This window comes from Lynx rufus, unplaced genomic scaffold (genome assembly GCF_022079265.1).
Source record: "Lynx rufus isolate CCGP_SWC_20201006 ecotype Redwood Valley unplaced genomic scaffold, mLynRuf1.p SCAF_24, whole genome shotgun sequence".
Lineage (NCBI taxonomy): Eukaryota > Metazoa > Chordata > Mammalia > Carnivora > Felidae > Lynx > Lynx rufus.
In genome coordinates, this window is record NW_025814839.1 from 2,589,454 (window position 1) to 2,616,080 (window position 26,627).

At 42.1% G+C, this 26,627-nt stretch overlaps 1 protein-coding gene across 2 annotated transcripts in view; it reads left to right on the top strand.

Moving 5' to 3' along the window:
- The first annotated feature begins 3,465 nt into the window (after positions 1-3,465).
- Positions 3,466-26,627, top strand: part of ANAPC5 (anaphase promoting complex subunit 5) — a 44,738-nt gene continuing 21,576 nt past the window's right edge. For both annotated transcript variants that reach the window (XM_047088400.1, XM_047088402.1), the window contains exons 1-8: positions 3,466-3,742; positions 7,023-7,102; positions 8,215-8,324; positions 9,167-9,359; positions 19,174-19,240; positions 21,583-21,684; positions 22,456-22,646; positions 26,511-26,592. In XM_047088400.1, the coding sequence (XP_046944356.1) occupies positions 3,536-3,742; positions 7,023-7,102; positions 8,215-8,324; positions 9,167-9,359; positions 19,174-19,240; positions 21,583-21,684; positions 22,456-22,646; positions 26,511-26,592 (1,032 nt within the window). In that variant the 5' untranslated portion in view covers positions 3,466-3,535. The remainder of the gene's footprint in view (positions 3,743-7,022; positions 7,103-8,214; positions 8,325-9,166; positions 9,360-19,173; positions 19,241-21,582; positions 21,685-22,455; positions 22,647-26,510; positions 26,593-26,627) is intronic.

Genomic DNA, 26,627 nt, shown 5'->3' on the forward strand with positions numbered 1-26,627 from the left:
GAGAAAGAGAGTATGGGCACAGCAGAGAAAGGAGGCAGAGGAACCAAAGCAGGCTCCGTGCTGTCAGCCCAAAGCCCAACATGGGGCTCAAAATCTTAAGCTATGATATCATGACCTGAGCTAAAGTCAGATGCTCAAAGAACTGAGCCCCCCAGGTGCTCCCAGCATTCAGTTTTCATAGTTAAAAGTAAGGGAGGCCAGGGGCGCCTGGTGGCTCAGTTGGCTAGGTTTCTGACTCTTGATTTCTGCTCAGGTTATGATCTCACGGTTCGTGAGTTAGAGCCCTGCGTAGGGCTCTGCGCAGATAGCTTGGGATTCTCTCTCTCCTTCTCTCCCTCTCTCTCTCTCTCTGCCCCTCCCCCACTCATGCATGTGTGCCCACCCTCTCTCAAAATAAACAAACTTAAAAAAAAAAAAAAGTAAGGGAGGCCAACCACACATCTCTAACAGGATGTCCTTCTTAGTCTCCCAGAGACAGGGTGATTCATCAGGGATTTTTGACTCGTGACCTATGCCACTTTTTTTTTCTATGAGGTCAAATAACTAGTTTCTATATTCGCTGCTGTATCCCTAGGACTTACCACAATGTCTGGCACAGAATAGGTACTCAGAAATATTTTTAGAGTGAATTTTAAGGATTTGAAGCACAGCTGACTCAAAGGAATCTTGGCAATAATGAGCACATACCAGATGTCAGGTGCCTATGTCACTGCAAAGACTGAAAAAACAAAACCGGGTGCCGGCCCTTGAGGCACTCACACAGTCCATCAGAGGTAGTTACTTATGCAAATCATTGGTAAAAAGAAAAAAAAAAACCCAAGGTTTGATAAGGCTTGAACAAATTGCTATGAAAATGGTTACATAATGGTGCAGTACATCCCTAACAGTTAAAATGGTTTCAGAATTTTGGTAACATTTAACCACGTTCTTAAAATCAAATATATACAGATGGAAACAGGAATTTCCAACCCAAATGTCCAGGTGAAGCTGCACCAATGGGTAAAGTAGGGTAAATGGGTGACTCGAGCTGCCTTTTAAGAGGCAATAATGAATGGCGAGGACTATTGTGATCTGGGGACAGCATTCCCTGAATAAAGGTGGCTCTTGCTTCTTATATCCAGTTAATTATTACCCCACAGGAATAAACCATGTTGCCAAATATTCTAATTTTTCAAGTGAAGCTGGAAATAGACTTTTTCAGAGGTATCAAATTTCTTAAAATTTTTTTAATGTTTAATGTTTATTTAGTTTTGAGAGAGAGAGAGAGAGAGAGAGAGAGAGAGAGAGAGAGTGAGAGAGAGAGCGAGCAGGGGAGTGGCAAAGAGAGGGAAACAGAGGATTTGAAGCGGGCTCCAAGCTGACAGCAGAGAGCCTGATGTGGGGCTTGAACTCACAAAGTGGGAGATTATGACCTTAGCCAAAGTCAGATGCTTAACCAACTGAGCCACCCAAGCCCCCTGAAATTTCTTAATTTTTAAGTGTTGGCAAACATTATGCAAGACAAAACACGGGGCACCTGGGTGGCTTGGTCAGTTAAGCGTCCGACTTCGCTCAGGTCATGACCTCACCGTCCGTGAGTAGGAGCCCCGCGTCGGGCTCTGTGCTGATGGCTCAGAGCCTGGAGCCTGTTTCGGATTCTGTGTCTCCCTCCCTCTCTGACCCTCCCCCATTCATGCTCTGTCTCTCTCTGCCTCAAAAATAAATAAACGTTAAAAAAAAATGAAAAAAAAAAAAGACAAAACACATCTGATGGGCCACATTTGGTTCAGAGGCCACCAGTTTGCAACTTTTAGTCTAGAAGTTCACCACTTTTATGTCCAGCATCTAGAACAGCCTTGAATATAGTAGGAGCTCAGCATACATTTATTGAATAAATAAATGAATGACTCAAAAGTCTTATCAATTTAGAGTAAAATTGTTACTTAGGATTTTCAAACACTTACTTTCCTCTTTACATTCAGTAATGTGTTTCTATTCAGGATTTTAAGGTTGAATAAAAGTTCCACAAATGTCCTTCACCAACTTTTATTCTATGCTATACCCACCATGCAAAAAGATTCTGAGGAGCTGTGAAATGTTAAGTATGCTTTTTCATTAAAAAAAAAAAAAAAAGGGAAGGGGGATGGTTTTACAAAAATAAACTGAGGCAAGGAAAGAAGTTATTTACGAATTAAATTTCCTGCAAAAAGTCAGTTTCCCCCTTTATAAATAAGACACGGTTACATAGGTATTGTATGTGGTGAAATGCACAGTCATATGTCCAAAATATATGTAATTGTATGTGTAACATGGGAAGAGTTCTCAAGATATGGCATCAAGGTCTTGTATTCCAAGCTATCAATAACTTCTTTTCTGGCACAGTTATTTAGTCTGTATATAACCTGCCTCCTTTTCTGTTTTTGTGAACTAAAACCACATATTCATTCATTACTTATCCAACAAAATAATGATTGAGACAGCAAAAACAAGGCCCTAGGGGATGCCTGGTGGCTCAGTGAGTTAAGTCCTGCGACTTTTGATTTTGGCTCAGGTCATGATCTCACGGTTCTGAGATCAAGCCCTGAATCCAGCTCCACCCTGAGCATCTCTCTCTCTCTCAAAATAAATAAATAAACCTTAAAAAACAAAACAAAACAAAACACCCACAACTCTCCAAAAACAAACACAAGGCACTACTAGGCACAGTGCATGTGTATAGCCAAAGTTGAATAGACATGGTTTTTCTTTCAAGGGTCATAGACACTACTACACAGGCAAATCATTATTAATAATAAGTCAGGCTATAGAGAAGTGTCTTGGGAGAGATATCGATGAATGGAAGGGGAATTGTAATAAATCAGATTTAAAATATTGTCTAGGGATTGATTTTGGAGGGATACAAATGCCAGACTACGGATCTTGTAGTTTATTAGGTAGGAAACAGAGGCTCACTAAATGAAAGTGATGTTACCTTCCATTTCATGTAAGGATGCAAGGTCACTTGCAACCTGACTTGGCTGTCTCCAAATGGCATTTGTGAAGTACTGAGAAAAAAATGCTTCATCATGTCTTAAAAGAGTTTAATGAAACTCTCAAATTTTGAATTTAGAAATTAACATAATGGATCAAATACAAATTTTAAAGGTACAAATTTAATTTTGTTGCTTCGTTTCAAAATTCAATTTTAACTGTTTTCGAATTAAACAAAAGGGCAGTCGCCGCACCACAACCTGTTCAGCTCCGGTTCCAAAGCGTCAGCTCCCTTCCACGGTTCCATTCCAAGTCACCCCGGAACCTGCTCCTTTCATTCGAGTTTCTGTAGGGACTCAGTCTTTAAGTACACCGCCTTTGCCCCACCCTGCGCAGCACCCCTGGGCATTCTGATTGGCTGTAGCCCTTCCATGTGCTTTGGTCTGGCTTCTCTGATTGGCCAACGGCGAAGATGCCCGTATCCTGGGCTACAGCGCGGGCGAACTGAGGCCTAGGGCTGGCTGTGGTGTGTTTCAAGCGGGAACCCGGCGGTCGGCCGGGCTCCTGGGCTTAGTCCCGGGGCGCCATGGCCAGCGTCCACGAGAGCCTGTACTTCAACCCCATGATGACCAATGGGGTAGTGCACGCCAACGTGTTCGGCATCAAGGACTGGGTGACTCCGTATAAGATCGCAGTGCTGGTGCTGCTGAACGAGATGGGCCGCACGGGCGAGGGCGCCGTCAGCCTCATGGAGCGGCGGAGGCTCAACCAGCTGCTCCTGCCGCTGTTGCAGGTGAGCGGCCCCCACCGACCGGCTCCCGCTCATTCAGCAAACCTTTTCTGAGCACCTGTTCTGTGCGGGACACCGCACTGGGCCTGGGGGCGCGAGTGTTCATCAGATACTCTTTCAGCCCTGGAGGACCGAAAAAATAAAAATAAATAAAGGAGTTAATACCACCTGCTAACTGAGTGCTTACCATGCGCTAGGCGCTGTTACATGCATTTTTTTCTTGCAGGTTCATATTTGGCTCCAGCATTTATTAGCTGAGTGACTGGGTAAGAGTTATTTTCTGACATCCTGCGTCTTCTATAGAAAGGGGCTACACGTAGTCCTGAGAATTGGAGACAGATGAATCATACAGGCACGTAGAGGACCGCAATAAGTAGTAATAATGACCTATAACTAACATTGAACACTTCCTGTTTGCTAAGCACCTCACATGTTTTATTTCATTTCGCCGACTCAGGTTATAGTTTCACCACGTACTGGCTGTGTGACTGTGGCAAGTTCTATAATCTACTTGGGTCTTTGGATTCTCTGTAAAACGAGGACAATGATAGAAACTATGTTTGGGGATGGCTGTATTAAATTAGAAGATCCATGGAAAGCACATAGTTTGTGGCACATAGTAAATGCTCAATGTTAACTATTTTCATTTTCATGTATTCTCATAAAGCATGTACCTTCTTTTATATAGGTTGTGGGGTTTTTTGTTTTCATTTATGTGTATGATTTTATGACTAATGTCTCTCCCTTAGTAGACTAACTTCAATGAGGGCAGTGTTTTATCCTACCTTTGTTCACTCTTATATCCCCACAGCTGAGTAGAGCGCCTAAGTAAACGTGTGGAATAAGTGAAATGGAATAAACCCTCTTGTGGCAGATGTGTGAACTCGGGTGGAGTGGGAGGTCTTAGAAGAAGTGGTACTGAAGGATGAGCAGTTGGCTATTGAGCAGTGGTGGCAGAAACAAAGATCTGGAGTCCTGGGCCCCCACATTATCAATATACTTGACTTTTTATAGTCTATCACCCGTATGTTGGGGGAGAGAAGGGGTACTGAGGACACAGAGGTTAAGTGGCTTGCCCACCTGGTTGAATAAAAGGAATGGGGTCTCTATTACTTGTAGCTCCCAGTCCTAGCCTCATTACTATTATTACAAATACATTTTCCCCACTATTGAAATAAAAGTTATAATACTAAAAGATTTGGTAATAGAGAAAAGAAACAAAACAGTACTTGTGTTTTAACTCATACATCTTTCTGCCTTTGCTCATACCGTGTTTTTTGTCCTAGATTTTCCTTTGGGTTCTTTGTCTGGCTGAATACTATGTGGTATAGTAACATTCCAACCAGACTCCCAATTCCTTTGCAAAATTTGGCTTTAAACAGTTAATTTTTAAAAATTCATTTTTTAAAGTTTACTTATTTATTTTGAGAGAGAGAGAGAGGGAGAGAGAGTGGGGAAGGGGCAGAAAGGGAGGGAGAGGGAGAATCCCAAGCACGCTCTGTGCATGGTCAGTGCAGAGCCCAGTGTGGGTCTCAAACTGAAGAAACTGTGAGATCATGACCTGAGCTGAGATCAAGAGTCTGTTGCTCAACGGACTGACCCACCCAAGTACCCCCAAATTTGTTAATTTTTAACAACTAACACACAAAGATTCATTGTAAAAACTTCAGCTGATCCTAAAATTGATGGAGTGAAAGGTTATGGTTCTGCATGGCCTCCAATCCTTTTCCCTCTCAGAGATTATCTCTGTTAATGTTCGTTCGTTTGGCCACAGCCAGAACGGATCTTTCTAGACCTTTTGCTAAATGCCTGTATATAGATAGATGGAGGCATATGGTTTTAAGTATATATATATATATATATATATATATATATATATATATATGTATGTATCCTTTTAATTCTGCTTAAATTTTTAAAAAGTTTTTTTTGTTTTTTTGTTTTTTTGTTTTTTACATAAATGTGACTTCTATTCTACAGCTTGCTCCTTTCACTTAACCAGTCTTGGAGACCTTTCCATATCAGCACATTTGAATAGAGCTACCTCATTCTTTTTTTTTTCTTTTTTAAACAGCTACAGTGTATTCCACAATAAGAAAAGAAACATAACTCCTAACTTTAATTAATATTTAAATACATTTATAATTTATTATAAATTATAGATTAACTCTTTATTAATGGACTTATAGATGCTTTTCAGTTTTTCTTCATTTCAAACAATGCATGCCGAATGTACCTTCCCTACAAGTGGAATTGCTGGGTTAGCCACATCTGAAATTAACATGTATAGTGTCAACTTACTCTCCAAAAAAGATTAACTGTTTAGTTTTTTTTTTTTAGTTTATTTATTTATTTTGAGAGAGGGAGAGAGCAGGCAAGCAAGAGAGTGAGTGAGGGGGGGAAGGGCAAAGAGAGAGAGAGAGAATCCCAGGCAGGCCCCAAGCCATCAGCACAGAGTTCAGAGATGCAGGGCTTGATCTCACAACTGTGAGATCACCATCGGAGCTGAAACCAAGAGCTGGACGCCAAACTAAATGAACCACCCAGGCACCCCCAGTGTTTAGTTTTTAAACCTCAATTATATTGTAGTTGTTGTCTTCTTCTTTTTTAAAGATTTTGTATTTAAGTAATCTCTATACCCAAGGTGGGGCTCAAACTCACAACCCTGACATCAAGAGTCACGTTCCACCAACTGAGCCAGCCAGGCGCCCCTAGATTGTAGTCTTGACAGCTGAGGTTGCATACTCCTTGTCTCTACTGGTATGTTTTATGGACTTGGGCGCATAGTATGTCTGCCTACCTTACAAGGTTTGGGGAAGGATCAAGTAAGATTATGTTTGTGAAAAATAGGACACCTACGTTTGTATAATGTCTTCCAGTTTATGAAGCACTTAGCATTTTTTTACTCTTTCTGGCACAAGCAAGGGAGATGGTTATTATTATCTCCGTTTTACTGATGAAGGTTTCTGAGCCCTACTTAGGGCTCAGAGAGGCTACAGCTTTGCCATGATTACAAAATTAAGAAGGAAAGAACAGCAGGTCCTCAGACTACAGGCAGGGTCTCTGTTTTGTTCCCATTTTAAACTATTCTGCAGATGAAACAAGAATGCTATGCAAATGTAAAGTATTACTTTAGTGCTTTAGTTTTTTTTTTTTTTCTTCCTGATTTGAGAGTTCATGTTTGGAATAATTGTTAAAGCAGAGAGAAATTCATGTTTACAACTGTTTATCATTCTCCAGTTCCTTAAAATTTATCCATAACCTCCCTATCTCCTTTACCCAGGGCCCAGATATTACACTGTCTAAACTATACAAGTTAATTGAAGAATCTTGTCCCCAGCTGGCAAATTCAGTACAGATCAGGTAAGCTTCCTTTTCTTCTGTATATATGAGAATATGTTTACATAGATGAAAATTAGAGAAGTGCACATGGTAATGAATTCTCTAAAAACATATCTTTGTAAGTCTCAGTAAACAAAAACTCACTTTTCCTAAGAACTTTACTTTTTTCTTAATGTTTTTTATTTTAATTTAATTTTTTTTAAGTTTATTTATTTTTGAGAGAGAGAGACACACAGTGCAAGTGGAGGAGGGGCAGAGAAAGAGGGAGACAGAATCCGAAGCAGGCTCCAGGCTCTAGGCTCTGAGCTGTCAGCACAGAGCCTGACACGGGGCTTGAACCCACGAACACTTAACCGACTGAGCCATCCAGGCGCCACGTTTTTTATTTATTTTTGAGAGAGAGTACAAGCCGGGAAGGGGCGGAGAGAGAAGAGGACAGAGGATCTGAAGCAGGCTCTGCACTGACAGCAACAAGCCTGATGGGCAGCTCGAACTCACGAACCGTGAGATCATGACCTGAGCTATGAAACCAAGAGTTGGACCCTTAATTGACTGAGCCACCCAGGTGCCCCTACTTTTTTTTTTTTTTTTGAAAAATGGTAGTTAACATTAAACCTATTTCAAAATTTATTTTTCTGTATGGATCTACCTTGTTCTTTTATTTGCTGCAGGGAGTTCCATTTTGCTAGCTGATGTGTTACTCTGACAGGTTTTATGATGAAAACGGTGATACTTTTCAGAATAATGGGAGTGACATTTTGAATTATCAAGTTTGTTATATGTGCCACCATTTTCTATGAATCTCTGAATTGCTTTTAAAATAGATTTATTGGGGCGCCTGGGTGGCGCAGTCGGTTAGGCATCCGACTTCAGCCAGGTCACGATCTCGTGGTCCGTGAGTTCAGCCCCGCGTCGGGCTCTGGGCTGATGGCTCAGAGCCTGGAACCTGTTTCCAATTCTGTGTCTCCCTCTCTCTCTGCCCCTCCCCCGTTCATGCTCTGTCTCTCTCTGTCCCAAATATAAATAAATGTTGGAAAAAAAAATAGATTTATTGGAGATAATTGTGGAATGTGAAACATGGAAAGATGTTTAAAGGGCCTTCCTAAAATGTGCACCTCAATTTTCTCATTCAGAATCAAACTGATGGCTGAAGGCGAATTGAAGGATATGGAACAATTTTTTGATGACCTGTCAGATTCTTTTTCTGGAACTGAACCAGAGGTTCACAAAACGAGTGTAGTAGGTATGAAGCTCTTCTAAGGAGAGCAGAGAATATTTTCATTGAAGTGAGCAGCTTTCTAAATCACATCTGTCATCACTCTGCTATCTCTGAACAAACACAGTGGGACATGTTTTAGTTTGTACTTACTGCCTTGCCATTTTGTTCTATGTTTAAATAATTGTCTTGTAGAAAAGCGTCTTCTGTTTTGTCTGTAGTAGTCCAACTATTAGCCCAGTACTGCGGGCTTTTAGGGGTTCATGGCTCCTTGCCACAGTCCTCTGGACTCCTGGTCTGCATTGTGCAACTCCCTAAGTCAGGGTCACCAACTAAACTTTTATGAAAAGAATTAAGTAAGAATATGTTATTGAGGGCATATGTGAACTTTCTTGATGCTGTCCTATTAGCTTTATATCCATGCTGCATCCATTTGGCTTTTTCACACGGTAGTTTTTATGTTATTCAACATTAGCTATTGTTGATCGCCTGTGTGCCAGGCTCTGGACTTACAAGATAGATAGGGACCTTCCTCTTAAGGAGATCACGTACTGGTAGGGTGGGGCCAGATGGTGAAAAGTAAGTAGGTAAATAAGATAATTCAAATAGTTCCAATAGCCATGAAAAAAGATATTGGATGGGTAAAGATGATGGAGTGCAGGGGTGGGGAGTGGATTGGGGACTGCGCGACGCATTAGAAGAGGAAACCAGTTTTGTAAGAGATGGGGAAGAACATTCTAGGTGGAGGGAATAGAAACTGCAAACGTCTCTTTTTGATGCTTTTGAAGCAAGATTGCAACATATAGTATGAACTCTGTGTAACCTGGATTTCAATTAATGCCTTCGCCTGCGTATGTCTTATTTTATAGGTTTATTTCTGCGCCATATGATCTTGGCATACAGTAAGCTTTCTTTCAGTCAAGTATTTAAACTGTACACCGCCCTTCAACAGTACTTCCAAAACGGTGAGAAAAAGTCAGTGGAGGATACTGACATGGAACTGACCAGCAGAGAGGAGGGGGAAAGAAAAATGGAAAAGGAAGAACTTGATGTATCTATAAGGTAATTTGGGTTTTTCGGATAGGCATCCCTTTCCTGTGAAATAGCATAATTACAGGCTTAGTAAATCCTCATTCATTCAGAGTTCACATGCTGGCTACCATCTTTTTGCCTCTCCAGATCCAAGAAGTGGACCCATGTGGGCTGCATCAGTGAGTGGGCTCCTTGCCCTCTGACATCTGATTGGGAGGCACTGGTGGGAAATCCAGAGTGAGGAGAGTGGGGACAGGGTGTTGATCCACTTGCTCCCTTACTTCAGGGTCATGGTGGACTGGTTGTAGGGTCATACTCCTATCAGGTGGTCCTCCCTGCATTATTCTGGGGTTGGGGAAGTAGGAAGATTTCCCTGGCCTGGGGTGTAAGGTGCCCCACTGTTACCAGTCCTGGGGACTGTATTGTCCCTTATGGCTTCTCTGTGTCCTGCCCCTGGTTTTTTTTAAACTCTTCTCAAATCACCGTGTTTGAATGTGCCATTTGTTTCCTGCTGGTACCCCGACTGATAGTGTTCCATGTCAGCATCCAGCAGGAGCTAATGACTGAGTCAGTGAAAATGGATTGAGTGCCCACGGAAGTTTAAGCATTGGGGATGAGGTGGCACTGCTCATCTAGATGTTTATTTACCCTCAAAACCTTGGAGTGTCCTTGGTTCCTCCCTCTTTGTCACCCTGACAGCTAGGGCTTCAGCAGGCCAGTCAGTTGTTCCTCCACGATAGTTTTTGTTTTTGTAATTTATTTATTTATTTTGAGAGAGACACAGACAGACAGACAGACTCGGGGCTCGAACTCCCGAACTGTGAGATCACGACCTGAGCTGAAATCAGGAGTCTGACACATAACCAACGGAGCCACTCAGACACCCCCATGATAGTTTGGACTTAGGTCATTTGTCTCCATCATCACTGCTGCCCCTGCAGCCCAAACACTGCATTTTCTTAGTGGATGACTTCTGTAGCCTCTTCACTGGCCTGCTTGCCTCCACTCTTGTCTCCCTGCAATCTGTTTTTCTTATTTATTTGTTTGTTTGTTTATTTAAGTAATCACTCCACCCAACATGGGGCTCGAACTCATAACCCTGAGATTAAGAGTCTCATACTCTATCAACTGAGCCAGCCAGGCACCCCTCCCTGTCATCTATTTTTCATGCAGCATCCGGGGGAATCTTTGTGAATGTAAATCACGCCATGTCACCCTTCTGCTCCAAAGCCTCAGCCATTGTCCTTGAAATTTAGATGAGAATCCAAGCTTATCACAGCCTCAGTGCCTGTGTGATCAGGCCCCATCATCCTCCCTACCTCTTGCTGCTTACTCTCCCCTTCACTCTCAGGAGTCCACCTGCTCAGGCGTGCTTTTGCTTTGTGAACACTCCACCCTGACTTCTTCTGATTTCAGCTCCAGTGTCATCACACAGGCCTTCGCTGACCACATACCTGAAGTAACCTCCATCCCAAATATTCCTGGCAGCTTTAGTTCCTTCATAGCTCTTCTCACTGAGTAACTTGTTACATTTATGTGCTTACTCGTTTGTATCTGTTTCTTCTGCCTTGGCATCCCTTCAGATCTAAGACCCTTCTCTGTCTTGCTTCATCGCATTTTTGCCTGTGCTCCGTGTAGTGCGTGTCTCATAGAATGTGCCTGTGTGTGCTGGGTGAATGAATGCAGAAAATCAACATAGGCAGTCTGTCACTCACACTGGTGAGTGGTCTCATAACATACTTTTTATTGCCTTCCCTCACTTTGCTGTCTTGCTTCCCCTTCACGCGAACTGTTTCCTGGGATCACCTCCCAAATAAACTACTGCTACTTGGAGGGAAAAACACATGTGTGTGTATACATATGTGTATATTCCATATTCCCTGATCTCAAGGAGCCCACAGTGTGGTGTGGAAGACTGACACCCAACAGATCATTACACGGCAGTGTGCTCAGCTCTGATTTAAGTAAGCTTCACCTGCCCTAAGAAGGCTGGCTAACTGCCTTGGGGGGGATAGGGTGTGGTTCCTGTGAGTGGCCTTTGTATGGTTGTGATTTGTTTAGCACATGCTTGGGCTCTGGGCTCGAGGGATTATATAGTACCTTTAAATACTTCCAAACCTCCCTTACTTATCCTTGCTTACAAATGTCTTTCCCCTAGTGGAGAGGCAGGAAAGTGTGGGGTTAAGAGTGGTTGTGGCCTCGGACTGCTGGGTTTGAATTCTGACTCCTCCACTTATTCCCTGTGAGACTCTGAGCCAGTTACTTACCCTCTCTGTGCTTCAGTGTCTTCATCCGTAAAGTGGGGGATCTGATTCCTTCCTCAGAGGGTTGTTTTGACAATCAAATGTCAAGTCCGTGTAAGTGTTCTGAACTGTGCCTAGCGTGTAGTACATGTTCAGCAAATACTGGCTATTCTTATTCTCTTGTTTCTTTTTTAGCTGAGACCCCCTAAGGAGTGCATTGGGGCTGTCCTGTAGTCTTTGTTCTGGCTACTTAATATGCTTCAAGTAGCAGAATGTCACGTCTTGTAAAATGTTAAAATTCAGACTTGTTTTGCGTTGGCTTTCTCCTAAATTAATCCCATTTAATTAGGTCTAGCTACATTTTTTGTTTTTATCCTGTTCTAAGAATTCATTTGTGTGTGACCCAGTGTATTTGCTATGAAGATGTATCATTTCATGTCAAATCACTATGTTGTACACCAGAAACTAATGTAACATTGTGTGAAAAAGAAAAGGAAAAAAAGTGTATAGTGATTTACAATGTATACAAAATTTTGTGGGGCGCCTGGGTGGCTCAGTCAGTTGAGTGCCCCGACTCTTGATTTTGGTTCAGGTCATGATCCCAGGGTCCTAGGATTGAGCCCCACATTGGGCTCCATGCTGAGCGTGGAGCCCGTTTGAGATTCCTCTCTCTCCTCTGCCCCGCTCCCCAACTGGCGCTTTCTTTCTCTTAAAAAAAAAAACACAAAACTTAAAAAAGTAGGGGTGAACAATTTGAAACCATAAGAACTGAGAATCAAATTGTGTACTTATTACAATTTTATATCTTCAAAGATGAAACTGGAATGTTATTTCACTTAAAATGTACAACATGCAGAATGCTCTGTAATGGTAAAAAAATGTACACCAATGTAAATTTTTATAATTTTCCAGTAAATGACATTTCTGGATCAAAGAAAAAGGTATAGCTTCAGAAAATAGCATACATATAGTAAACTGAATTTTGTCACTGAAATTAAGAGGTATATTATTTAAATATTCTCATTAAGTATTATAATGAGGGTTTTTAAAATTTTTTTTAATGTAAGTAATCTCTACACCCAGTATGGGCCTTGAACTCACGACCCTGAGATCAAGAGTTGCATGCTTTTCTGACTGAGCCAGCCAGGTGTCCCTAGAATATATTTACATTAAAAAAAAAAAAAAAAGAATATATTGCAGTCGTTTCTTGGTTCTTTTAAAGAGGGAAATCTTATTTTCTGGTGATCTTTTCTAATGTTTTATTGCATTTATGAAAAGTTTCTCAATTTAGTCCTTTTATTCTTTTCTTTCTTTGTTTCTTTTTTAAGTTATTGGAATGTTTTCAGGTCTCTTTTCTTCAGGAAAGTTATTTTTTTTGCCCCAGAAATTTGTATTAAAATTAGAAAGGGGAAAGAAATATTGTATAGTTTGTAAATCTCCCGTCCTCCAATGAAATTACTCCTGTTTGGAAAGAGGAACCCGACTGTTAATTTAGAAGGGAGGGAATAAATATTCAGTCAACACGTGTTTGTCATTAAAAACAAATCCAATCATAGATGCACCTGGGTGGCTCAGTCAAGCGTCTGACTTCGGCTCAGGGCATGATCAGGTTTGTGAGTTCGAGCCCTGTATCGGGCTCTGTGCTGACTGCTCAGAGCCTAGAGCCTACTTCAGATTCTGTGTCTCCCTCTCTCTGCCCCTCCCCTGCTCACGCTTTGTCTGTCCCTCTTTCAAAAATAAATAAACATTAAAAAAATTAAAAAAGCCATCACAGAAGAGAGGGCACACTGAAACTGAGCCTCTGTGCTTCCTTTACTGGCAGTTGCCAACGGCCTGCAGTGAGGAGCTGGCTGATAGGTTTGCCCCACTTGAGTCTGTGGTGGAGGCTTCTGGTCTGCAAGCTGCTGCAGTTACAGCTTCTCTTTACTCCTAAAAGGAACTAACAGAAGTAGAAATTCTCTGGTATTTCTTCCCTTGATTTAATATAAATCTCCCAAATTTGTTAATTTATTCAACAAATAGTGCTTCCGATGTGCCAGGCACCCTGTTAAGGTGCTGTGTTATCAGCCAGGAGGACAAAGTCCAGTCCTCGAGGGGTTATGTGGGGGAAGGTCAGATGATAGAGAGCCAACTGATAAGGAACGTAGTTTCAGAGCAATGCAGTGCAATCAAGAGGAGAGGGGACCCACGGGTGGAGAGTAACTGGGGGTTCCACTGGGGAGGGGCCTTTGGACTGGGAGCTAGGTAATGAAGGAGCCAGGGGAATTGCCAGAGCACACAGCTTCCAAGACAGGAGAAGCTGGCATATCGGAAGCATAGGTGGAGGGCAGTGTGGCTGCATCATGCCCTCTGGTCACATACCTCAGAAGGGCTAGGGTCCTTGCTTCCTCCTTGGATATTTAGTAACTGTTCCTGTTTCAGTCCCTCGCCTCCCCTGCTTCTGTCAATACCCTGCTCAGAAACCTCACCAGATTCCACAAAGTCTCCTCACCTGGTGTTCCAGGCCTTCCACAGTTGACCTCTCTGACCTTACCTTTAGTTTCTGAGCTTGGATCCCTGGCGTCTTTTGTTTCTGTTTCCTGAAATGTCTTCTTCCTTCCTCATCATTTTCTCTGCTCCTTCCCAACTAGCAAGTGATTTTCCCACTTCTCAGTACAGAGTTCATATCACCCTTGGCCTTTACCATTTACTGCCATCTTTTCACCTGGGCTGGCCTCAGCTTTCCCCAAGATTAAGCCTGTTAGCACACTGTATATCCTCCAGGACCTAAACTGGTGTTTTACGTATTGCAAGTGGTCAAAAACAAAAAAATAAAACCTTTGTGGATTGATTAATCTCATATGTATTTTTTTAAGTGTTTATTTATTTTTGAGAGAGAGAGACAGCTCAAGCAGGGAAGGGGCAAAGAGAGGGAGACACAGAATCTGAAGCAGGCTCTAGGCTCTGAGCTGTCAGCCCAGAACCCGATGTGGGCTTGAACCCATGAACTGTGAGATCATGACCTGAGCCAAAGTTGGACGCTTAACTGACTGAGCCACCCAGGAGCCCTGATTAATCTCACATTAAAAAAATTTCAGTTACAGTGGTAGATTTAAGCCCTTTAGAGGAATTTCCAGATTCCTGAGAATCTTACAAATGCCATATACTAGGTTCATATCAAAAATGCACATCTTGGGGCGCCTGGGTGTCTCAGTCGGTTGGGCGTCCGACTTCGGCTCAGGTCATGATCTCGCGGTCCGTGAGTTCGAGCCCCGCGTCGGGCTCTGTGCTGATGGCTCAGAGCCTGGAGCCTGTTTCAGATTCTTTGTCTCCCTCTCTCTCTGACCTTCCCCCATTCATGCTCTGTCTCTCTCTGTCTCAAAATGAATAAACGTTGGGGCGCCTGGGTGGCGCATTCGGTTAAGCGTCCGACTTCAGCCAGGTCACGATCTCGCGGTCCGTGAGTTCGAGCCCCGCGTCAGGCTCTGGGCTGATGGCTCAGAGCCTGGAGCCTGTTTCCGATTCTGTGTCTCCCTCTCTCTCTGCCCCTCCCCCATTCATGCTCTGTCTCTCTCTGTCCCAAAAATAAATAAAAAACCTTGAAAAAAAATTAAAAAAAAAATGAATAAACGTTAAAAAAAAATTAAAAAAAAATGCATATCTTTGGGGCACCTGGGTCGCTCAGTTGGTTAAGCATCCAACTTCAGCTCTGGTCATGAACTCACGGTTCATGAGTTCGAGCCCCGCATCGGGCTCTCTGCTGTCAGCACAGAGCCAGCTTCAGATCCTCTGTCCCCCTCTTTCTCCTCCTCCTTGTGCATGGTGTCTCTGTCTCTCTCAAAATAAATAAACTTAAAAAAAATGCACATCTTTGCATGAGCACCTGGGTGGCTCAGTTGGTTAAGTATCTGACTCTTGATTTTGGCTCAGGTCATGGTCTCACAGTTCAGTTCATGAAATCAAGCCCCCTTGCTTGGGATTCTGCTCTCTCTCTCTCTCTCTCTTTCTCGCCCCCCCCCCCCAAAATAAATAAGTAAACATTTTTTTTTAAATGCACATCTTTGCCAACTTTTGAGTACAGTTTTACAAGATTCATGGACTTCTTAGAGCCCATCCCTAAACCCAACTTAAGTGCCCTTGATTTATAGACTAGTAAGTCTAAATTCTGTCTCAGCTAATAACTGAATTTATAAGCAAGGTATACTTGAACCTTTTTCCTAAGTGGGTAGCCTTTTTCCTAAATTGAATACTTCTGTAGCTTCTTAAGAATTACTTTTTTCCTGCATATATTTGTGAGGCCTTAAGGAAACCAAGGAAGAGTCAGTAAAGGATGGTTTGGGCCATGGGTTTTTTTTTTTTTTTTTTAATTTTTTTTTTTTTCAACGTGTATTTATTTTTGGGACAGAGAGAGACAGAGCATGAACAGGGGAGGGGCAGAGAGAGAGGGAGACACAGTATCAGAAACAGGCTCCAGGCTCTGAGCCATCAGCCCAGAGCCCGATGCGGGGCTCGAACTCACAGACCGCGAGATCGTGACCTGGCTGAAGTCGGACGCTTAACCGACTGCGCCACCCAGGCGCCCCTGGGCCATGGGGTTTTTACTTGCTCTTCCCAAGCTGGTTCATGTCAGCCATGATTGCCACCATGGAGGCCAGAACCAAATTCGATCTTCATTTATGGGAACTGTATTTCCGTTTCTTATAGAATCAGTTTGCATGATGCTGATTTTCTCTATTTTATTAACCTTATTGCTCCTGTGTCCTTCCTTATAAGCTACCCCCAATTTTCAGGGACAGGGGAAGGGTTTAAATAAAGCATTTGGTAACTGTGAGCATTGTGGACTTCTAAGATTTTGTTTTTAAGTAATCTCTACACCCATCGTGGGGCTCCGAGATCAAGGGGCTCCCGGGTGGCTCAGTTGGTTGAGCGTCCAACCTTGGATCGGGTCATGATCTCACAGTTTGTGGCCTTGAGCCCTGTGTAGGGCTCTGTGCTGACAGGTCAGAGCCTGGAGCCTACTTCAGATTCTGTGTCTCCCTCTCTCTCTGCCCCTCCCCCTCTCACACACTATCTCTCAAAAATAAACACACAAAAAATAAAATTAAAAAACAAAAACAAAACTTCGAGATCAAGAGTTGCCTGCTCTACTGACCAAGGCAGCCAGGTACCCTGAGTGTTGTGGACTTTAGAGGCAGATGGAACCAGAAGCCTGTGTCTAGTTTCATTCAGAGTCTCACCTGTCTCTAGCCTTTTTGCATGCAGCCATATATAATTATGCCAAGCCTTGGGTTTAACCTTGGTTAAAGCGGTGTGCTAAGAGAAAAGGACTTCTTACTGTCCTGATACTTAACTGTTTTCCATTTGAGAACTTGGCCTGTGAATTTTTTTCCATTTCCCTCTAGGTCACTATTGTGTTACTGATCTTTGTTAGACCTGGGCTAGAGCTGGTTCTTGGCAGCTCTGATGGCTGCAGAATCTGATACACTGCTTAGGGATTATTAAGTAATATTTAACAAAAATGAAGCCAAGAGGGGTGCCTGAGTGGCTCAGTTGGTTAAGTGTCTGAGATCAGGTCATGATCTCACAGTTTGTGGGTTTGGGCCCCATGTCCGTCCAGCTCAGCTCTATGCTGACAGCTTGGAGCTTGGAGCCTGTGTCAGATTCTCTGTCTCCCTCTCTCTCTGCCCCTACCCCCCCTTGCACTCTCTCCTCTCTAAAAAGTAAATAAATAAACATTAAAAAAAAAAAAAGGCACCTGGGTGGCTCAGTCAGTCAAGCGTCTGACTTCAGCTTAGGTCATGATCTCATGGTTCATGAGTTTGAGCCCCACATGGGGCTTGCTGCTGTCAGCGCAGAGCCCGCTTTGGATCCTCTGTCCCCCTCTCTTTCTGCCCCTCCCCCACTCCTGCTCTATCAAAAATAAACATTAAAAAAAAGAAAGAAATGAAGCCAAGAGAATATTAGAGCAGTGTTTCCCAAAGTGTTTTCTGTAGAACACTAGTACTTCATAAAAGATGTGAGGAAAGGATTCTTTGGTCAATTAGTTTGGTAAATGATATATTAAACAAAAGTAAATGAAGTTTCAGGGTGCCTGGCTCAGTCAGTTGAGCGGCCAACTTTGGCTCAGGTCATGACCTCGCGGTTCGTGGGTTCAAGCCCCGCGTTGGGGCCTGCTTCAGATCCTGTGTCTCCCTCTCTCTCTGCCCCTCCCCTGCTTATGCCCCTGTCTCTCTCTGTCTCTCAAAAATGAATAAATGTTAAAAAAATAAAATAAAATAAGTAAGTGAAGTTTCTTTTTGTTGGATTTCTCTCAGGTGCATCATTAATCTCGAATTAAGATAGAGCATACAACTGTCTCCAAATTACATAACCTCAGAAGAATTTTTTCTTCTTTCAGAATATCCATTTATATATTATTTATGTGAAAGTTTGAAAACTGCTTGTATTAGATGCAGAGTGCTTGTGAAAACATTATTTATGAGTAAATATTGATTTTTATACTTATCAAAATCTTGTAGAGCAGGCATTTCTTAGAGTCATGTGGCAAAAGGGATTACTCATACTTTTCCTCTCAAAATAAGACTTTTCTATTGAGTATATGCAGATTTGTCAAGTCTAGGTTTATACCCGTATATTTCTTGTCTTAAATCTGCATAATCTAAACTTCTAGGCAAATGGTTATGTCTTAGGAGAAGCCACTTTCTCCTGCTCTGAAGTATCCCACATCTTGTATCTGTAGCAAGGAGTTAGAAACTCTCCATCCATTCATTTCCGAATCTCTTGAGTGCCTGTTTTATTCCTAGGCATGGCACTAGGTATTGGCATCCAGTTGCAAGTACGAGCAGCCAGGTGTGGCAATGCATAGGTGCTGTGCTCAGCCTCTCTAGTAGGAGACAGTGGCAGCTCAAATGAGAGATGTCAGGAGAGATTCTTGGAGAACATCACATGTCAGTTAGTCTTGAATGATGGATGGTGTACCGTAGTCCAACAGTGGGCGGGACAATGGGCTTTCAGGCCAAGGGAGCAGCAGGGGCATCTTGGTGCCGTAGGAGATCTGCGAGGACGTCATCAGGCTGGGAATGTGGGTGAGAAAGAAAAGGCAAAGGAGAGAGGTAGTAGCTAGGATCACTCATGGAGCATTGCACCTGCCCTGCTATAATAAAATCCCCAGTGTGGATTTTATTCTGGAAGCTGGGTACCACGATAGATTCGCATTGTAGAAAGATCATGCTATGTAGAATTTAGGTCTATAGCTGTCCATAGTTACATGGTGTGAACTTTGGCAGGTCATTCAACATCACTTTTTAAGTATGTCTTTTCTATTCCTGAGAGGAGAGAATTAATTTTAAAAGTTTTTGAGATCTTCTGATGAAGCCATTTGACTTGGTTAGCATTACCGTTCTTGCTGTTGTGGAATTCTTTTTTGTTTGTTTGGCTTTTTAAGTTTTTAATGCCATTATAGTTAACACACAGTGTAATACTGGTTTCATGTGTACAGTATAGTAATTTGACATTTCATAAACCCCTGGTGCTCAACACACGTGTGCTCCTTAATCCCCATTACCTAGTTCACCCTTCCGTGTTGTGTAATTCCTTGTTATTTTTGTTTTATTCTTTTCCAGAGAAGAGGAGGTATCTTGCAGTGGGCCTCTCTCCCAAAAACAAGCAGAATTTTTTCTTTCTCAACAGGTATGTGTTAATTCTGTTATTTATCATGAACTTTAAAAAAGATATGTCATCACATACGCCTGTTTCATTGGTAGGCTTATTAGTGAATCTGCTTTATTCCTTATTCTTGGTCCTCTTTCCTTTACTAACAATACAGTTTTGGTTATGTGTTCTTTCCGATTTTGTGTGTGATTTTCTTTTTCTTTTTCTTTTCTTCTTTTTTTTTTTTTTATAGATTTTATTTTTTATTTTTATTTTTTTTAATTTTTTTTTCAACGTTTTTATTTATTTTTGGGACAGAGAGAGACAGAGCATGAACGGGGGAGGGGCAGAGAGAAAGGGAGACACAGAATCGGAAACAGGCTCCAGGCTCCGAGCCATCCGCCCAGAGCCTGACGCGGGGCTCGAACTCACGGACCGCGAGATCGTGACCTGGCTGAAGTCGGACGCTTAACCGACTGCGCCACCCAGGCGCCCCTATAGATTTTATTTTTAAGTAATCTCTACCCCCATCGTGGGGCTCAAACTTAAAATGCTGATATCAAGAATTGAATGCTTTACAAACTGAGCCAGCCCAGTGCCCCATGATTTTATTTTTCTTAAAGTTATAATGCATGCTCATTTTATAATAGTGTATGACTAACACAGGCCAAAAATGTGCTTTGGAAGACTTACTTCTCTTCCCCCAACATTTTATTATGGACATTTTCGAACAGAAAGAAAAGTTGAAGAGCATTGCACAGTGAATACCTATATACCCGTCACCCAGATGCCACAATTAGTATTTTGCTCTGTCTTTATCAATACCTACACGTCCTCTATCCAGCCACCATTTCATCTTATTTTTTGATGTATTTCAAGTTGCAGACACCGATACAGTTCACTCCCAACGTTTCTTTCTTTTTTTTTTTTTTTTAACCCCAAACATGTCTTGCTGGTGCTTTTGAGCCATACTTTTTCATTTGCTCAGAAACAGAAGCTGAATATTTTTCTCCCATGTTTTTTTTGAGCCTAGAATTTTGATATTTTGTTCTACTTTTCTAATTCTCCTTATTTTGTTATTAATTTTCTTTTTGCAGAAAGATGTACTGTTTAGGTCTAGCTGAAAAGTCATAGAATCACCCCTGCAGATGAATTTCAGATTAGAAAAAAACCCTCTAGACAACCAGTGAAGTATGGAGGAGACAGTATAGCTAGAGCCTCACCACATTCTCACACTTCATTCAGTCCGTTACAGGTGGATTAAAGGGTAAATGTGAATATTTAAAGCTATAATTAGACCAGAAGGAACTACATATTAACTTTTAACTGATCTCTGGGTGGGGAACGACTTTCTAAACATAAAAGCTGTGGAAGAAAGCATGTAGGAGAAGATCTTTTGATTTTTCAGCATAAAAATTAAAAACGTCTACATGTCAGAACACACTCTAACAAAACTAAAAGGCAAACAATAAAATAGGAAAAAGGATTTGCAATAAATATGGCAGTCACAGGGTTAATACTTTTGCTTTAAAAATCATATTATCAAAGACTTTGATGATGAGACAAACTTTATACTATTGAATGAAAAGCAGGAAGTAAAATGATATACAGTGTTCTAGTTTTATTAAAAATATGGTTTATGTATGCACATATAGAAAAAAGACTGGAATAAGACACTGACATATCAATAGTGTTATTTCTGGGTGGAGGGGTTACAGATGATTTTTGTTTTCTTCCGTATGTCTTTCCATGTTTTGGAATCTTCTATAATATAATGAATTCAAGTGAAATTAGAAATTATTATTACTTACAAATAAAAATTTGTCTAGGTAAAGTTGAAGAGTTTGTAATCAAGTTAAGTACTAATAATTAATTTAGGACTGGTTTTCTAACATATTTTATATAATCATTGCTGGTACCATCTACTTGAAACAGATAGCCAGGAGTAGGGCATCTGGGTGCTGTGAGGCCCTTTGCCAGGCTGGAAGTGCACACTACCTGCCCTGAAGGCACTCACAGTCCAGGGTGGGGTCACACTGGCACTTTTAATGTAGGTTGCTAAGTACTGCAGGAAGGGTTCCTGCAGGGGCCTACGGGAGCATGTAGGGACTTACAGGACCTTACCTAGTCTAAAAGCTGATATAAGCAAGTGACTAAAGTCTACATGGGGTCCTGAAGGACAAGTAGGAGTTTGCAAGGCATGTGAGGAGTGTGTGGATGGGGAGAGGGAGTTGGCAGGCTTTTTGTCGCAGGAAGAGGAAACGCTGTGGCCAAGAGGAGAGAGGAGCAGTGGGAAGGAACATAGGGGATCCTAGTCAGTATACATTTCCATATGTTGACCGGCCACGTCTTTCTTCTGAGTTGTCATCTTTAAATTTCAGGCTTCTTTGTTAAAGAATGACGAGACAAAAGCCCTCACTCCAGCTTCTCTGCAGAAAGAACTGAACAACTTGTTGAAATTTAATCCTGATTTTGCTGAAGCGGTGAGTCTTTTGAGTTGGAAAGCCACAATCAGGCTACTCTTTATATTGAAGAGCCATGCAAATGAGGATTGTCCCATTGGCCCAGTTTCTTGGAAAGAAATGTTGTTGGCAAGTCTATAAGCCTGGGTTGCAAAGCTTTCCCTCCTACCCCCTCGTCCCTGGGCCATTAGGGGTTTCTTCAGTCCCTTTTCTGTTGCTATTCTCATTCATTCATCATCTCTCTGAGGATGTGAATTATGGACAGATGATAGTTCAAGTGCCTCATCAGGCTGCATGCTGACAGTGTGGAGCCTGCTTGGGATTCTGTCTCCTTCTCTATCTGCCCCTCCCCTGCTTGCTCTCTCTCTCTCTCAAAATAAATAAATATAAATTAAAAAAAAAATTTTTTTAAATTTTTATATTTGAGCTTACAGTCTTCCTTAATACCTGAGGTAGGTGAGGTTCCCCCCCCCCCCCCCCCCCCCCCGCCCATCACCCTCGGGTCCTAGTATAACCAGTGGCATAGTGGATATATATTTGGCATAAAACTCTGACACAGATCATAATGGGGCTCCCATTTTTCATTTGGCGACTTCCTAGCCCATTCCTAGGGAGGAAACAAACCACTGTATCTTGAACTTGTTTCATCCTGCCAGTGGGAAAACATGAAGCTAAACTGTCTTCACGGAGGGCGGAGGAACACGGGTATTTGCAGCTAGTAGGACGCTCTGAATTAGTCTCAAGCCAGTGGAAGCTGAACGTTTAAAATATGTGGATTGTTTCTTGTTTCAGCACTATCTCAGCTACTTAAACAACCTCCGGGTTCAAGATGTCTTCAGTTCAACACACAGCCTCCTTCATTATTTTGATCGCTTGATTCTTACTGGGGCCGAAAGCAAAAGTAATGGGGAAGAGGGCTACGGCCGGAGCCTGCGATACGCCGCGCTGAACCTGGCCGCCCTGCACTGCCGCTTCGGTCACTAGTGAGTTGATAGGTTTTTGTTTCTGCAGAAACTGAAGAAATCAACTCTCAAATGTTAACGGAGATGTAGGTTTTAAATGCAGTGTTGAAAAATCAAAAGGGGCGTCTGGGTGGCTCAGTCAGTTAAGCGTGGGACCCTTGATTTTGGCTCAGGTCATGCATGATCTCATGGTTGGTGGGATTGAGCCCTCGACTGGTTCTGCGCTGACAGTGGAGCCTGCTTGGAGTTCCCTCTCTCCTTCTCTCTGCCCGGTTCCTGCTTGCACTCTTTCTCTCAAAATAAAAGAAGAAGAAAGAGGAGGAGGAGGAGGAAGGAGGAAGAAGAAGAAGAAGAAGAAAGATACCCTCCTACCTGGGCTTGTCAATAACTTCCCAAGAGGGAGGTTCCATGGACAGCAGTTAATGAAGACCTTCTCCTTAAGCAGTCTGCCCCCTGGTGTCACCGGTGAGCATTACTAGCTAGTATATGGCCTCTTTCCTTACTTCTAAGAACAATAGCCTTTGAATTAAAAGGAAATTAGGTCATTAGGCCAGAGATTCCCAAAAGGAATTTTTGGAGGTAATGATGGGGATACAAAAGCTATTTTCAGTATTTCAAAAAGCCAAAATGAAGTTGTACCTTTACTGGATAAAACACTGTACGGCTCACTAAGCCACATATTTGTGCTTTTGGACAGAATTCAGGCAGCTCAGTGAGGTGACACTGGCTTATGCCATTGTTAAGATATGCTTATGATTTTAATGAATAAAAATAGGAAAATTCCCCAATTATTTAGTAAATGGAGTTATGTCAATAAAACCTTAAAACATGGGGGCTATTTTGGAAACTGAAATAATGTGAATAAGGGTAAAAAAACTGGGAATTATTCATTGAAGGGGTCTCCCTGCCCCCCGTGACTTTTTCTCATTTGAGAGAAATGTGGTCTCTGCTACAGGCATCTTTAAATAGAGACTGTAGGGTATGTTACTGTAAATATGGTGTCCAAAGTTCAAGAGCTGAGACTTCTACCCCTTGCACTATGGGTCAGAAATGCTACTGATTTCTTTTATTTTTATTTTTATTATTTTTTTTTATTTTAGAGAAAGAGTGAGTAGGGGAGGGGGCAGAGGGAGAGAGAGAGAAACTTTTTAAAAAAGTTTATTTTGAGAGACAGAGTATGAGCAGGGGAAGGGGGGACAGGGGGAGAGAGAGAAACTTAAAGTTCATTTATTTTGGGGGGGGAGGGGGGAGAGGCAGAGAGCGAGGGAGAATCCCAAGCAGGCTCTGGCTCAGACTCAAGAAACTGTGAGATCATGGCCTCAGCCAAAATCAAGAGTTGGACGCTTAATCGACCAAGCCATCCAGGAGCCCTGAGAGAGAGAATCTTAAGCAAGCCCCACACTCTGTGCAGAGCCTGACATGGGTCTCAATCCCACAATCCTAGGATGATGACCTGAGTAGAAATCAAGAGTCGGATCTCAACAGACTGAGCCACCCAGGTGGCCCTCTGTGGCCCTCTGTTAATTTCTGATTGTCTCATTTTAAAAGGGACATTGACAGGCTGGAGCTTGTGTAGGGGACACTCTCCTTGTAGGTGTTCAAAGCCATGTCATATGAACAGTGTGGGAAGAGTATGAGAATGGTGAGCCTGGAGAGAAAATGATTTAGCCAATCATGTGTTTGGCATCTTCATGTAGTAAAAGGTCATGTGAAGACAGCTTAGATGCCTGGAGAAGAATGAGAGCTAGGATGTGCAAGGGAAAGACAGTGCTTTCCTCATGATAAGGTTTTTCCACATGGAACCTCTAAGGAAGGACCAGTGGGGTGCTCAAGCCTAGACCAGAGGTGTCAATGAGAGAATTTAAGCATTACATTGATAGTTGGACTCAGGAAGGTTCAAGGCTACTCCAAACTCCATGATTTTATGAGATTCCATGTTATCTTTTGACAGTCGACTTCTTTTTGCCTGCCCAGCTGTAATGACCTCTTAATTGGGGCCTTCCATTTTTTAGTTGTCATAATAAATAGCAACACTATTTGTAGTATCTACCATTAACCGATTTCTGTGTTTAGACCAGTTTCTGGTAGGATTTAGAAATTTGTATCTAGCATTCTAGATACAAATAATCTGTTGTGCAGAATTTCTTTATATTTACAATATCAACAGATAGGTAGCTAACTGCATGAAATTAATTGCTAAATTAATTTACTTGGGTCCATGCTTCTTTGTTTCTAGTCCTGGAGCTGTGGGCCCGTATTCATCTCTGTCACGCAGCTTATAGGATTGTGGGGACTTCTTGAAAATCGTTATAGTTGTTTATTGAGCATCTATGGTGTACTGGGTGCTGTTCTAGATGCTGAGGTTACAGCAGTGAAAAAAGGGGGAAAAAAGCCCCTGTTTTCATGGAGCTTGCCAGTGGGGGAGATAAACCATAAACAACACTAAATATAAGTGTAATGTATCCAGGTGATAGATGAGGATAAAGTGTCGGGGAGTGCTGTTGTTTTCATAAGGGACACTTCTCCAGATATATGCACAGATCACTCCTTCAATTTGTGAGTCTCTGTTTAATAAGGTAGCAGGTCAGCCCTCCCTAAGCTCTACTAACTTAATGTATGTATGTATTTGTATATATACACACACACACATATATATATATATATATATATATACACACGCACATATATACATATATGTATACACACACACACACACACACATATATATATATATATTTTAATGTTTATTTTTGAGAGAGAGAGAGAGAGAAAGAGTATGACCAGGGGAGGGGCAGAGAGAGGAGACAGAATCCGAAGCAGGCTCCAGGCTCTGAGCTGTCAGCACAGAGCCCGACGCGGGGCTCGAACCCACGAACCGTGATATCATGACCTGAGCCAAAGTCAGACACTTAACTGACAGAGCCACCCAGGTACCCCTGCTAACTTAATGTTTGAATAGAGATTTAAAGCAGTCTTTAATCTACCTGGGAATCTACCTTTTGATAGATGTATCTGGTTTCTTTATTCAAACAAGTGGTTATTGAGGAACACACCAGCTCTCCCTAATTAAAATGGATTGCGTGAGGCTGATGCTAGAGGTGAAAGAAAATTCCTTATGTAAATGTTTCCTAAATAAGTGATACCCATTGATTCTATTTTGAGATCTTCAGTAACCCTGTGTTTATGAACTTCTTTTCTGTGACTTGCCACTGGGAAACCCAAAGTTTAAGAGCTCACCCTCTGCAGGCTTATAAAGTAGTTGAAGAGATAAAATTAACAAGTAGAAAGTGATTAACAGTAGTATTTAATTAAACACTACAAGGTGGGTTACAGATTGCATTTCTGTGGGTGTTTTCAGAGGTGACAGCTCAGTAGGGCCAAGGATAGTTGGCTGAATTTCTGCAGATCTTGAGATTAGCTCAGATCTCCCAGATGGAGGGGAACCACGTCAGCAGGAAAAAAATCTCAGAAGTGAGTATCCTCAAAATACTTTTTAAAACTAGTTTTGAAAAAATACAAAATTATCAAATGCCATTGTAAAAAAATTCACATAATGCAGAAGGGAGTGCAGTGAAAAGTGAAATATTGTATCCTCTCCTTGTCCATCCTCCCAGTGGTAGACAATTAAAATAAAAATCTTAGGAGCTGAGATCAAGAAAAGCCCTTCCTTCTTGCCCTTTGTAGTAGAAATCCACCTTAGAAAGGACATGTTCTGTCTCCTCTGTTAATGTTTCTCGCTGCTGGGGGAGGAAGTGCCTCTGAGGGAATAAGGTCATTGTTAGAGCTTCCAACCTCAGATTAATTACCGTACAGATGCCTTCCTGTTAAGATGGTTGAACATGTTTGTGATTGTTAATGAGTTATTAATGTTCGGTCTGTCTCTAGTCAGCAGGCAGAGCTCGCCCTGCAAGAGGCGATTAGGATTGCCCAGGAGTCCAACGATCATGTGTGTCTCCAGCATTGCTTGGTGAGCCATCCCCTCCTGTCTCGGAAGCTTTGCCC